The following is a 15007-nucleotide window of genomic DNA, read 5'->3' as shown; positions in this document are numbered from 1 at the left end:
ATTTTGAGGAAAATTTTGTTCACAGGGCAAGGAATGCGCAATGTCTTAAAATACTTCCTAAATCCTTTACATCTGTGATCCATTCTCCCCCCTGCATTGCTTATTCCCCTAGAAAACACATTTAGTTGAAGAGCAGCTTCAGCATGTTCCTTGTACAGCGTCACGGCTGGGGTCACAGTTCCTTCCTACTCCTGTCCAAGCATAAATAGGACATGATGTCCATAGAGGTGAGATATCACCACTGTCAGGAGGGAAACGTGATGCTCCTGGAGCAAAACAGCTAATCCAAGGGTTCAGTTCAGTTTTCAACTAAAGGACAATGCACTCTCAGGGCTAGAAGTGCTTCAAAATATAACCTGCCAAAATCAGAGTTGTTTTGATCAGGTCTGGTAAGCCAGTAACAGCCCTTCTTCTTGCAAACAGCACTAAGAGGACCCAAGGAAAAATCACACAGATTTGGGGTGAATCAAGGTGGTTGTTTCTCACTTGGGGTAAGGGAAGACAAAGTGTTGCCCTATAGGTGATAGCAGGTCCCTCATGTAAAATCCCAGACGGCTCCGGGTGTAATAAGGCTGAGCAATATGGAGATAGCCCATGCCATCTTAGCTCCATCACCCCCTTCCCGTGCCGATGTATCTCTTGTGTGTGTTGTTTCCAAGCTTCCTGCTGTGTTTGATGCGTGGTCCTTTTTCCTTTTTGCAGAGCAATGAGCCCTTAGTTAGACCCTCAGCCTTTAAACCAGTAGTTCCTAAAAACTTCCATTCCATGCAGAACCTCTGCCCGCCGCAGAGCAACGGGGTGACAGAGAACAGAAAGAGCTTGAACCATGCCAACAGCAATAGCCCGTCCGCACCCAAAAGTGGACTCGACAAGAGCAGCCTTAACAGGACTACAAACCAAGTGGGGGGCCTTTCGGATTCAGGCCGTAACTCATTGACAAGCTTGCCCACCTATGGGACAGGCTACAGCCAGCACGTGGGTCCAATGAGCGCCTCCACCAGCCACATCAACCGCATCGGTACAACCTACGTGGACAAGAACATCGTGGGATACAACGGGATATCTACCTCAGACAGTGGGCGGTCTTCGAGCAAGAGCACCTCTTCGTTCAACAGACTGAACCATCTCAATGAGACAATGCCTTTCCATTCGCCTTCCACGGACGATATCATCCAAGACTTGGAAGACCGGCTGTGGGAGAAGGAGCAGGAGGTGCTCCAGATGCGAAGGAACTTGGACAAAAGCGAGGCAGCCATCTTCCAAGTGTTTGAGGAGAAGCAGAAGATCTGGGAGAGGGAAATGGAGGACTTGAGGCAAAACTACGCCAACAAGTTGCAGCAGGTCTCCAAAAAGGCGCAGCGGGCTCAGCAAGCTTTGCAGCTCCAGATCTTCAAGCTCCAACAGGAGAAAAAAAAACTCCAGGATGACATGGGACAACTCCTGCAGCAACGAGAGGAACTGGAGAAGAAATTCGTGGCTTTCAAGAAGGAGCAGGCTGAGTTTCTCCCAAAGATTGAGGAGACCAAGTGGGAGGTAAGAGCCTTGCTGTAGCGGACCTTGAGTGAGGTTCTTGTTGAGTGGTGACACCCCGTTTGCCCTAAGTGGATCCCGCAGATAATGGGTATGGGTTGGTGGGCTCCATGTAACAGATGACACTTCAGTTACCTCCTCGTTTGTGTGACCCCAAACCTATAATTCTCAATTAAACGAAAATGAGCACAACTTCTGGTGGACACCTCCTATGCTGGTCAATAATCTGGCTTCACACTCTGGTCACTCCACCCCGTGATACTTCAACCCAGTTTCAGTGAACACAGATCTTTCCATACAGGTATTTGTGCTACCACAAATGGGTTTAAGTCCATTTTAATTAAATTCTTCTAACACCTGCATTGGGGCAAACCTTGAAACTGCTTTGCAAATACTTGATCCTTTTTTACTTACGATATAAAGCAAGAGAGCCAAGAATGATGCCAACAGACAGTTTAGCTCACGCTTTCCATGATAACACTCTGTTTCCACTTGTTAATGAGTTTGTCTCTCCTAAAAGGATGAAAGGCGAATTCCTCTTTCTAGTCCTCCTTTTCTTACATGTTTTTCCTACTGTTTCTATTTTTAGGCCATCTGATGGAAGTCTGTTTGCATAGCCAGTGCTAACACACTTCTTTTTTCAGCTTGATCATGTGAAGAATTTTAATCCTTCCATGGACTGGCTAGAAACTTTAACTTTATTAAGGGTGCAGAGGCAAAGCGTAGCTCTAGAATCCAGAAGAGCCTATTCTGCTAATCCTGATGGAAAGTCAATGAAGCTGGGATTAAAGAGGCTCTGAAATGTGCTGTTTGCAGATGTTCAGCAGAGCTTATTAGAAGCTTGCTGGGAAATCTCTGCATGTTACATCCCAGAACAAACAGGCTGCATTGTCCCATCTGATGCCTCCTTTGGCCAGCTGCTCTGCACAGGTCTTTTGTGTGTTCCAACAAGTTAAATCTGGAATGTTCTCTGCTTCACCAGTAAAACTATAGATGAGCTTTTGATTGTTTGCTTCACTGCTATAGTTCTGCCTGCACCAGCTAACCCAGTGATATGGATGTAAAAGACAGGGATCCAGCTTGTGGAGCAAGACACCTAAAATGTGTAGACACCTACACTTATTGATTCATTGACTTGCTCTCCAGGCTCCACGGGCTGTATTGCCTAGATCTCCACAGCACCCAAGAAGAGGCCTAAATTTAAGTGGTTTAATCTGTAAGTTGGTTCTTACCCAAGCTGTTCTTCATCATGTATTTCTCTGCCTTTTGGGAAGAGCCAAGCCCATGGAGAGCACTTTCAGTGAATTGTGCAGATTTTAGCTAAGCAGTAACTACAGCACTCTAACTACAGTTAAACCAGCATGATACTGTTCTGCTGCTGCTGCTGCAAAGTGCTGATGTGGATGGAGGTACTCACAGAGTCAAGTCTGCATGGGCAACCACCACGACTGTCATCTCCAGGGGAAGGTACTGCCAGTAGGTAGTTGTAGGAGATTGTGGGTACATCTCCTAGCTCTTAGGCAGCTTGTAGTAAGCACCAGAGTGTCCTAATAGCTGAGCTTCAAGGTCTTGCTCAACATTATGCACCAAGCAAGCCCTCTATAGCAGAGAAAGGTGGAGGTTGCAATGAAGTCAATGGAGAGGAGTTTGTTTGAGGAACACTGATCCAACAGGATCAGAAAAGCAATCAATTTTGCAGGCACTGCAGGAGAGAGAAAAGGCCAAGTATTTCTTGTGTGACAACAGACAGGAGCTTCAGGATAGTTCACCCTGGTCTGGAGGTGGCTACCAAGTCTACTTCTAACTATGCTTATCCCCTGTGATCACTGGTGGTTCCTTGGTGTCGCTCCCCAGCCCAGGCTCCTGCCAGGACTCATGTAGGGACTGTTTGTCTCTGCAATTATCCACAGCAAACAGATCAGATCTGCCAGTGCAGAGCCCTGGAAACAATAGAGTTCATGGGAAAAGGAGGGCTTGGTCACTTCTTACGGTTCACTTCCAACACCTACAACTACTCATTAAACTGTCACCTTTGATGGACTACACAGGTGCAGAGGGGTTGTCACATTGAATGGTGACACCTACATCATGGAAATACACACTGCAGGGAGAGTATTTCCACTGGCTTTGTGTACCTTACCGCATGGTGAGTGGTGGGAGGTTCAGATTTGAATCTGAGCATCCAATACCCGAGGACAGTCCATGCTAGTCCCATTTCAGCAAGGGGGGGTTGTAGCTCTCTCCTTGATTGTTGGCAGAGGAGCTGTTGCTCTTCATGCCATGCCCCAGAAGAACTAAATAGCTACCAGTCTCTGGACTGTCCCCAGTGAAGTGAACCCTAATATTCACTCAACTGGCTTCTTTAGGAGCCTTTGGGAAGGAAAGCATCATAGGACAAGTAAGTAACATCTACTGCCTCTGCACCCTGTCCTACACTCCCTGTGCTTGGGGAGAGCCCAGGTGCTCTCTGGGTCTGTGATGTTTCTGTCTCAGGCTTGTTCAAGCTCCAGATCCCACAGAGGTGAGTGGGAAAACTCCATCTGAGAGCAAAGGGTTTGGGGGAAAGCACCACAAGCTTGTGGTTAGGTGAGTGAGATGAATGCAGGGAGGGAAGCATCAGTGCCCACTCACCACTGGTGAGGACCACAGCACTTGGCTTAGCTGCTTGGTCAGCTCCAGCTGGGAACAGAATCAGGCCCCTGAGAGACAGGAAGAAATCTCCCCCCAGATGTGGGGATAACCTCTATGTCTTTGGCATGGTCTGGGTCCTGGTGAAGGCTGGAACTCAGTCCTTGAGCAGCATCGCTGCCTGTCCTCTCCATTAACGTAGCCTCCTGCCAATGAAAGGTGACATAGATGCTTCATGGGCAGGGCAGGGGACAAGCAGCAGTGACACCTCCTCTCTGCCTTCCTCCTGCCTCATGGATGCTCTCCCCATAGGTGTGCCAGAAGGCAGGCGAGATCTCCTTGCTCAAGCAGCAGCTGAAGGACTCCCAAGCGGACGTCTCCCAGAAACTGAACGAGATCGTGGGACTGCGGACGCAGCTCAAGGAAGGTAAGAACTTCCTACGGGAGAAGGAGGAGCAGATCCTCACCCTGAAGGACTCCTACAGCTCCAAGAGCGTCAACCTGGAGATCTGCGAGAGCGAGCTGCAGCGCAAGATGAGCGAGGTGCAAGTGCTGAGGGAAAAACTGAACCACTGTGAGCTGGAGGTCTCCAGCCTGAAGCGGACTCTTGCCAGTGTGGGACCTCCGGGACCTTTTGGTGGGGATGCTGGGGAGAAGCTACGGGACCCGTTGGCTTGTGAGAGCGATGAAGCCAAGATGCAGCGGCAGAGCGAGGACAGCGTCAACACGCTGCGGAAGGAGGTGGAGCGGCTCCAGACGGAGCTGAAGCTGGAGCGGCAGCAGCGGGAGCAGCAAGTGATGGACTTTGAGGAGGAGCGGCGCACGTGGCAGGAGGAGAAGGAGAAAGTCATCAAGTACCAGAAGCAGCTGCAACTGAACTACGTGGAGATGTACCAGAAGAACCAGCTCCTGGAGCATAAAGTGAATGAGATGAACACAAAGGCCACCAGCCCCCCGCACACCGAGGAGAAGAAACCATGGACGCCCTCCAGATTGGAGCGAATAGAGTCCACCGAGATCTGAGGGGGCACCAAGACAACACGACCTGATTTCTGTATTGCTGTGCATGTGCTACCTACTCAAGCCAGTGATCTTCCGAAGGATAATACTCTACCGTAGGAGCGGTGTGAGCCTGCTCGCACCGAGCTCCACCACCCTTACTCTCTACTTCTGTGCTCCGTAGGTAAAATAACTGTGGATGTGCGTTGTTTTTCTATGGATAATGCTACATCTCCTTTGGGTTTCTTTCCTAGTACAGCTGGTGAGGGTCAGTTGGCTCTTTTGTAATCTGCCGTGACTGTTACTTCGCTAGAAGCTGCCATCCCCTCTCCTACAATTCACCCCTCTTCGGTTGGTGGTTTTGGAGGGTTGTAGTTGGTATCTTTGGGTTTCCCAAGCAGCAAAACAGTTCAAAGTGGCAGGTTTTAATCAGGGCATTTTTAGCCACATTGGCTAACGGAGCAAAGCTCTCGGGATCGTGAGCAAGCTCACTGGTCTGCAGCAAGTATCCTGTCTAGACGGTGGTCTTAGTGAAGTCAGTGCGGGGTTGGCCACTGACTTCAGTGAAACCAGACATATCTCTACCAGATGACTCCCTCTTGCCAGCCCATGGCTGCCATGGTTGCAAGAGGTCAGGACATCCTTGAGGAGCAGGATGAGCCTGTCCTAGTAACATAAGCCAACAAGGAATGATCACCCAGCGGGAGCCTCTTTGGAGGCTCAGCAGAGCTGTGTTTTCATTTCATTGTGCTTTCATCCTGCAGTTCCATTCTTCTCCTGGGTTGTGTCCCACTCTCAACCCTGGGAGAATAAATACCCTCCCACCTCTGCCGTGGTCCCCCTATTCCTACCATATACTCAAGCTGGCTACAGCAAGAAAGAAACTTGGAAATCCAAGCTAGTTTCCCCTCCCAAGAGCCCTCTTCCTTCCCAAAGTCAATGGAATCAAGGTTTGGGGGAGCCTCCAAACCTGTGGGATGTTTATGCAAACTGAAGCTTTAGCAATTTACCCCAAGAGTGGGCGATTGTGCTGCCCCATTCCCAAATGAGTGATGCTTTGGTGCACTCTCTTGGTCCAGGGTCTCCTTCAAAACCGCATCCAAGCCTCACTCAGGAGTTGCAGTGAGCAACATCAGCATCAGCACTAGATCACAACGGGGTGAGAGTTAGCCTTCAGTACAGCCATTTCAAGCAGCATCCCACAGCGATCCCAAGTGGTATCACACATTCCAGGGACAGGGATAACCCAGGCTTAGCTTAAGGAAATACTCAGCTACTAACTCTGAGCATAAAAGCAGTAATAAGAAGGGAAAATGCTTAAGATCACTCAAGTGCTTATGCCCTGGCAGAACAATAACCAAATCCTGTATGCAGTCACTGGGAATGTTGCGGGCATCAAAAACCAGTATTCAGCTGGAAAAGGTGGGCAAAGTGGGCCTGGTCCTCCCTTTCATGGACACTTTCTTACTATGATTCAGAGTGAAGAGATAAAACTTGGTGGGGAGTTTGCACTGACTGGTCACAGGCCAAAGGAATTGCAGCTCTTTGCCCTCGGGAGCAGCTAGAAGAACAAAGGTAGAATTATCACTGGGACATCTTGGAATGTCTGTGAGGGGACTCCAGGGAGAGTTTGGCCAGATCACATTCCATGTGCACACCAAGGAAGAACCCCAGGGCATTGAGGAGCTTCCAAACAAAAGCCCTGAAGCGACACATTTCCCATGTTCCCTTCCCCAAAAGCTCCCCCTCTCCATCACCAGGTCTGAGCTTCGAGCTGTGGTGAGCTCCACAACAAAGCAAAGAGGCTGAGCAGGAGGGAGGAGACTTCAGTCAGTGCCATTAAGCACCAGCCAAGGCCAACAGTATTGCTGGGCAGGAGCTGCTGGTGGCTGGCAGCCATCCCTGGAGCTGTAGGAAATGGTGATGTATGATGAGGCCAGGGCATTTCAAGATCCCGGTTGATGGTACCTGTCTTTTCCCACCACTTCTGCCTTTGGAGCTGGCCTATCAGTTTGGGAAACAACAGGGCAACCCAGGCTAAGCCCCTCTTCCAGGACCAGCTCCATGCATAGGTCAGGTCTGACTCCTTAAGGGTGTGAAGAATGGTTCCTCCATGAGCCCTGCAGATGCTCCAGTGCTCTTGGACATCATCTGCACACCCTAATGAGGAAGGAGTGCAACTGACTGCTGGTACCACCCAGCAGCAGACTTGGCCATGCCAGAGGAGACACCCACATGTGCTGCACAAACTTACACACTCAGCCAGGCAAATCCTAGAGCTTCCCCCATTTCACACACTGGGCCTTCCAGATGGAGTCAAACATCCCACCATGTCAGGGTTGGAGATCTGCTGCCTTGTGTCACCTTGGCTTCCTGTGCTTCGCTTTCCACATCAGATAAACCCACGTTGTCTCCCTTCCCAAAGCAGTTGTGAGGCATCTGTGCTTGCAGCCCTTGAGCACAAAGAATAGCAAGAGGTTTAGACTCTGATGGTCATATGGTGCTTTTGAGGCCACCACATGAAAAGCAAACCTAACAGCAAGTGCCCTTACCATAAGAGGGGTCCAAGGACCTGAAGGGTCATTTCCACTTGTGCTCCTCCTGGCTCCACTGATGTTAAGGTTCATTTCCCTCTGACCATCACAGAAACCAGCATCTCAAGAACACCCAAAGTGGTTGAGTTTCAAGGATGTGCTATTGAGGAGGTGCCCACCACAATTCCCTGCTGTGTTAACACTCAAGGGATGGGCATCACCCTGTGGGACACCTCAGGAGAGCTCCTTCTCTCACAAGCAGGAGAAGCAGGGGCTTGCTTGGCCTTGCCACATCCCTGGATGCAGTCAGCAGCAGTGAGCCAAGCCCTCCAGCCTGCCAGCTTTGCTCCATCACCTTCTTCTTGCAGTGGTGCCAGGAATGAGAGTGTCACGATGGACCCAGTGAAACCTGGAGGCATAGGGGTTTGTCTGATTGCTGAATGGTGCTGAGCTGCCCGGGGACTCAATGGTCTCGCAGTGCATCCATCAGGAGCTTGCAGAGCTCCTTGGGATGGAGCAGGAGCAGCAAGGAGAGAATGGGTTTGAACTGAAACAGGGGAAGTTCAGGTTAGATCTAAGGAAGAAATTCTTTACTGGTGCTGAGGCGCTGGCACAGGGTGCCCAGAGAAGCTGTGGCTGCCCCATCCCTGGCAGTGTTAAAGGCCAGGTTGGACACAGGGGCTTGGAGCACCTCTTGTGGCACATCACCCACATGTGGGCAACTGGAGATGCTCTGGGATACCCAATACATGGGACTGCCCAATATTATTAAAGATCCATAGGAGAGACAGGCGGGATGACCTTGAGCACCTCTAATGGCACATCACCCACTGTGGGCAGCTGAGTCATGCTCCAGGATTGAGCAAATAGAGGACACCAATCAGCTCCAGCACCTCCCATCCATAAGGGTTTGATCTAAGCAGGTTATCCTGATGCCAGGGAAGGTCTAAGCAGCCCCTGTTCCCCCTTGCTGCGAGCAGGGCTGCTCTGCTCCACCATCACGTCGAGGTGGGTTGCTGTCGCTCTCCGATGCCAAGCCCGCACTCCTGTCTCACCCCGGGGGTGAACGCCGCCACCGTCGCACGTTGTTGTGCTTCACACAGTCCCACTTAGCTTCTGCCACCGTCTCGTGGCAGCACCATTCCTGCTGTCGCTGGCATCCTGCCGGGGCGAGATCACCTCCCGAGCTTCCGCGCTCGAGATAGGAATCAAGTTGTTGCTCTTATGCTGCTGCGTTCTATGGAGACAAGTGTACTTGGGTGTAAAGAACAGCCCAGCTCTCTATTTACAGTGAGTAAATGAAGAGCAAGGCAGTTCTCTGGCTTCTGTATTGCTGAATGGGATGCACAGTAGCAGCTGATGCTGTGTTTGAGCGCCGAGCGCTACGTGGAGGGTGCTCAGCACCTCCTGAGCCTTTACTGGCTGCAGTGGAAATAGGGGGGCTTAGCTTCTAGGAAGGCAATCTACTCGGGATAGACTCTACCAAAGCATCCTGGTGTCACTGTCCTGCTTTGATGCTTGCCTTCATCCTGAGCTGGGATTTGATTGTCCCCTGGTTAAAGCTGAAGTCCCCTCTGCCCATCCTTGTGTTGCACCAAGCCCCCTTGCAGACAGTGTCCCCTTGAGCCCTGTTGCCCATGGAAGGACCAACCCATCCCACTCCTGCCTCCTGCAGTGGCACTTTATGGCTTGCTCCCGAGCAGCATGACCAAAGATCTCCAGAAGGCATTGGGATTGCATGTGTGGAGCTGCCTCCAGGCTTTCTGGGGGGAAGGGGGATGAGGCTGGTGTGGGCTGGAAAGGGGGAATGAGAGCTGGCAAGGAACAGAAAGAGCTTGGATTTCCCTGCGTCCCACCTGGGAATGTTTGCAGGTCCATGTGCTAGGCAGAAGTTTCTGGGTGAGCTGATTGTCCCCAGTTGGTTACACCAGTACGCTCCATGGCTGTGTCAACTAGCTGCATGCATTGCCCAAGGAGAGTACGGACACGGTGCTGTTTCCAGGGGGCAGAATGGATGCAATTCCCACTTTTTTTTCTTGAGAGGATGCATCCCAAGCCATTAAACTTGTCTTGAGGGCAACAGGTCTGCTCTGGTTTAGCAGCAGATGTTGCTCAGTGTGATTTGGCCAGGAACATGTGTATCCTAAGAGCTGGTGGTCCTGTTGGTTACCTCCTTGGTGACTTAACCCCAGGGCATCCTCAGCACCCTCCTTAACCAGGGAACCATCTCCTGAGGTGAAGGCACCAAGGTCTTTGCTTCTCCTGCTTTGGAGTGCTGAGGGCATCTCTGCCCACCTTAGCTCCCCGAAGGCTCCTGAACGTGGTCCCAGAGGGAGATCTGTGCTCTTCCAACCACAGTGCTCCTGTGGATGGATGCTGTGGTGGGTCTGGGCCTTGGGCAGATGCCTCTCCACCATGCCTCTGCTCCCATCTATGCTAAGCTCCTCCACTCCTGCCATGCCATGAAAGCCTGCTGATGTGCAGTGACAGCCCTCACTCTGTCCTGGATGGGAGCAGGTCCAACTTGCTGTTATTTTCACCCAACCCTTCTCTCCAAGCCTTGAAAGCCACTTTACAGGGTCACTTCCATCCGGACTCCTTGCTAAAGACCTGCTCATCATGTTGCCTCTGCCCTGCTACTCCTCTGCCCAGCTCTCCTGCCTCCTTTTAGACCATCCTTACCACAGGAGCAGTCAGTGCCTCTCCCAGATACATCTGAACAAGCTGGAGCTGAAGGCAAAGCCCCCACTGATAATGGTGTGTCCCAACCGTGCCCTCAGAGCAGCCTTACAGAGCACTGATCCTCACGTCTTCTCTCAGTCATTCCCATGTCAGCTAAATCAGCTCTGCTTTACCTCCAAGATCAGTCTTGAAGGACACCCCTATGGCTTGGAAACCACTTGAGATCATTGCATGGGGCTTCACACCACCACAGCACCACAGCCAGCCAGCTCTGGGGCTTCCCTGGTCCTTCCTCCCTCTGGAAAGACAGGGATGCGAGGGGTGTATGAGCATCCCTGGTCTGCAGGGCCATGCAGCACCCGTGCTACTCAGTGTATCACATCCAGCTGTTTGCAGATGTTGGCTTCCCAACAGGATGTTCCATGTTGGCAACACCAGAAATGAGCTTTTGCATGTTCAGGATAAGCCTCCTCCCTGGTTCTCCCAATGAAGGGGATGGGCTGGAGCACGGGACAAGCTCTGGCACGCAGGGTTGTTGTTCCACGGATGTGTTTCCTCAGGCAGAAGGTCTCTGCTTTCTACCACAAAGCAATAGGTTTTTCTAGGGAGATTCTAAAGGGACTATTCCCAACTCTGATACCTGCAGGCAAACCAATGTTCCCTTGAATACCTTCATAGCTCTAGCCCTGGGCTCTCCTTGCGAAAGGGATTCAAAGTCCAATCTGGCTCCAAATAACCACCAATGGCTTGAGCTTGGTGGTCCCCATTGATCTGGGGAGCCCAAAGCTGCCCATATCCAGCAGGCTACCGGTCTGGGTCCGCAGGAGGTCCACCCCCTTCTGGTACCCATCCCATTACTGTCACTGGATCTTCTCTATTAGCTCATCCATATGGGAGCCGCTGGCGTGTCTGAGCTCAAGGAATCATATTTGGTGACAACCAGATGCCAGTGGGAGAGCATGGCATTGGCTCTGCCATTCCTAAGAGCCCTCTCGGATGAGAAGATCCCCTTTTTCCCCATGGATGACACTTGGGTTCCCTTCTGGAGGCTGAAGGGAGCAACACACACGCAGGCAGAGCTCCAGCACCGGTGCCAGAAGCGTTGCAGCAGCACCGGTGCAATGAAATGCTGCACAACCGACCAATGTGTCTATGCAGTCCCTTTCCACACAGCGGCGTCCCCGCAGAGCCCAGCCCGAGGGCTGGAGCTCCTCCAAGGTGTCTTCGTTTGCACTCCCTCGGACCTGGTAATCGCTGTGAGCCGAGAGGAAACCCTCTTGGTCTTTGCCTTGCCCCGGGCAGTACGCTAGTGAGGGTTTCCTCCTCCTAAACCGATGCACGTCGCTCAGTCGCCCCTCTTGTGCGTCCGTTCTCCAGCAGGTCAGTAGGTGTCCATCCCCAACACCCAGCTCCCTGATGGGAGGACATCAGGTTGGGCCAGCCGGGGTCCTCCCCACCCCGAGCAAGCCTGCTGTCTGATTTCACCAGCAATAAAAGCCCCACGGAGGAGCAGGCAGAGCTCTCCATTGCTGCTCCACCACCGGGTGAGCTGCAGGCTGCGTCTGTGTGTAGGACCTTCGGCATCAGACCCTTGGTCCGACTGTTTTGGACCTTCCCGAGTGTAAATTCAAGCCCAGCCTTGTGCTTTCTTTCCTCTTGTTCGTTTCTTGACGCCTTTGGTCTCTCTTTCTGCTCTTGACTGTGAATTCCAAACCAGAAGTGTTCTGATCTCGACTCTGTTACTGTTTCGTCTCCGCGTTGACTGTTGCTGGGTCTCCGAACTGCGTTTAATGAGACTTTGCAGAAAGAAATGAAGATAAAAACAATAAAAATATATAAATATATATATAGATATACTTTAAAAAAAGAAATGAAATATTTAAAAGAGATTCATAAAGTTGGGTGTCTTTCCTATCCACCGCTCACTTCCAAACACCGTTTGTCTTGACTTCGCCTCTGGCGTTTAACGGCAAGAGGTCGATACAGAAAAGGGATCAAAACGCAGCGTTCCGGGGTATTTTTTGTACAGCAAAAGTGTATCTGTTTTTGGGAATTCTCGTGAAAAACACCCCCTTCCATCTCCCCATCTACTGCTGGTCTGTTGTATGTTTCCATTGGGTTCTCAAGGTGTGAAGAGCTACTGCCTTTGCGATTTTCTACGGTGAATATCTATCTGTACAGAGGTATGTGTATATATATATATATATATGCAGATCTATATGTATACGTATCTCTCCTCTCTCCACCTGACTGTGAAGGATTTTTACTGGGCAAAATAAACTGGAGAAAGGCCCCATTTTAAAAAGCTCCCTGTGGCTGCTCTGATTGTGTTGTGGGTGGGAGAAGGGATGAGATCCACAGGGATTTCGGGAAGGATGGGCAGCCAGGCTGGGGGACTGCAGGGAAAAGCTCACCTGGGACATAGCAGCACCCTCCAGGTCACAGCTTCATCAAAGCTCCTGCTCCAGAAGGCGAAGAGGAGGGGAGAGCTGGAGGTGATCTGGGATGGATGGGATGTTGCCCGGTCCTGCTTTCTCCCATGGTAAAAGGGCTGCTCGGGCTCTTCAAGCACTTTAAGAACAAGCACCATGAGGCCATGGTGGTGGCCACAAGGCTGGACAAGGTGTCTGTGTTTGAGATCTCACCTCAGCCCATAGCTCAGATCACCGTGGGTGAGTCTGGAGCTGCTGGGGGTGACCCAGGGCTGACTGAGAAAGACACAGGCTTTCCATCGGTCCCACAGCCAACGTCCAAGACTTCCCAACATTGAATCCCAGAGTGGTTTGGGTTGGAAGGGAGCTTAAAGCTCCTCCAGCTCCAACCCCTGCCACGGGCAGGGACCCCTTCCAGTGGAGCAGCTTGCTCCAAGCCCCTGTGTCCAACCTGGCCTTGAACACTGCCAGGGATGGGGCAGCCACAGCTTCTCTGGGCACCCTGTGACAGCACCTCAGCACCCTCATAGGGAAGAATTCCTTCCTTATATCCAACCTGGACTTGCCCTGTTTCAGTTTGAACCCATCACCCCTTGTCCTATCACTGCAGTCCCTGATGAAGAGTCCCTCCCCAGCATCCTTTTAGGCCCATTCAGACACTGGAAGCTTCTCCAAGGTCTCCACGCAGCCTTCTCTTCTGCAGGCTGAGCAGCCCCAATGTTCTCAGCCTGTCTCCATCCAGGAGATGCTCCAGCCCCTGAGCATCCTCGTGGCCTCCTCCGTATGAAGGTAACTGACTTGCTTCCAGACCTACCACCCCTGGCTCCCAAGCCATGCTCAGACCTGAGGGACATCCAGGTAAGGACACGCTGGGAATGCCAAGACCCAAGTGGTGATGCCAGGCACAGCCCTGGACCCAGCTGCAGTGGTGGGAACCCCACACAAGCCAATTCCCCTTCCCTCTTGTGCTTGGGGCAGCCCCATCTCCCACTGCAGCATCTCTCTGGGCTTCCCTGGCTTTGGGATTCAGAGGCTGCCACCCAAACCCTCTGCCAGGCTGCGAGGCTGGGAAGGGAGAGGGATTGAGGGAGCTGCCATCCAGGCTGCAGGGAACGGGGCAGCGAGGTGTGGGATGTTCACTGACGGGCATCCCAGCGCCGGGTTGGAGAACAGGGCTGATTCCCAGCATGAAGGGGTGGGAAACACAAGCAGTTGAAACGCATCAGATCCCTGTTGGATCCCCCAGGGGCTGGGATGGGGAGGAGGATGCTGCCAGGGAGGTGGTTTTGGACCCAAAACTCCTGCCAGGTTACGGGCTTTGACTCAAACCAATCCCACCCCAGCTGCTTTGGCAGTGTCACATTGAAGCACACTCAGATTAACGTTACCTTTACTAAAAACCAATAAACCCAGCGCTTTTCCCAGCACCAGCTTTCCCTGAGAGGTCTCCCATCCCCTCACAACAAAGCTGATGCCTCCCAGGGCAAAGCGAGCATGTCTGGGGTTCAGTGATTCCTCTCAGACCCAGTTTAAGGTCCAAGGTGCTGTCAGCAGCACAAGGCTTTTCCTGCAGTTCACTACAACCAGAGCAGCTCCCCTCCAACTCCATTTGGTCTCCTGAGGATGGGGTGTCCCCAGTCACCAGGGGATAAAAAGGGAAGGAAGAAAGAAGAGATACTCAAAAGCTGTATGGTCACGGTCATGGTCAATGGGCTCTGGCTCAGCCTGAGCAGGGGCTGCACTTCCCATCTCAATTCAGTGGTCCTCTAAAACTATCCTGGAAGACTCAGAGATCCTGAAAACACATCAACATTGTCAAGATATTGAGACCCTATTGTGGCCTTTCAGTATGTAAGGGGCTATGGGAAACCTGGAGAGGGGCTTGGGACAAGGGATGTAGGGACAGGCCAAGGGGAATGGCTTGAACCTGCCAGAGGGGAGACTGAGATGAGCTCTTAGGCAGAAGCTCTTCCCTGGGAGGGTGCTGAGGTGCTGGCACAGGGTGCCCAGAGAAGCTGTGGCTGCCCCATCCCTGGCAGTGTTCAAGGCCAGGTTGGACACAGGGGCTTGGAGCAAGCTGCTCTAGTGGAAGGGGTCCCTGCCCATGGCACAGGTTGGGACTGGGTGAGCTTTAAGGTCCCTTCCAACCCAAACCAGGCTGGGATTCTAAGAGGTTACTTTGTCAACCCAACAGGGCCGGGG

General features: G+C 51.9%; 1 protein-coding gene across 3 annotated transcripts in view; it reads left to right on the top strand.

Annotated features, from left to right (window-relative positions):
* LZTS3 (leucine zipper tumor suppressor family member 3) overlaps window positions 1–5381 on the top strand; it is a 43472-nt gene extending 38091 nt beyond the window's left edge. For 2 of the 3 annotated variants that reach the window (XM_057401238.1, XM_057401237.1), the window contains exons 3-4: window positions 703–1533; window positions 4471–5381. In XM_057401238.1, the coding sequence (XP_057257221.1) occupies window positions 703–1533; window positions 4471–5181 (1542 nt within the window). In that variant the 3' untranslated portion in view covers window positions 5182–5381. The remainder of the gene's footprint in view (window positions 1–702; window positions 1534–4470) is intronic. The other variant, XM_057401239.1, reaches the window with a different exon arrangement.
* Window positions 5382–15007: the final 9626 nt, after the last annotated feature.

The sequence above is a fragment of the Pezoporus wallicus genome, unplaced genomic scaffold, assembly GCF_028554395.1.
Source record: "Pezoporus wallicus isolate ANWC-B61680 ecotype Strahan unplaced genomic scaffold, APGP_CSIRO_Pwel_v1 contig_8837, whole genome shotgun sequence".
NCBI lineage: Eukaryota > Metazoa > Chordata > Aves > Psittaciformes > Psittacidae > Pezoporus > Pezoporus wallicus.
The sequence above is the reverse complement of the archived record's forward strand: the minus strand, read 5'-3'. Positions and strand labels throughout refer to the sequence as shown.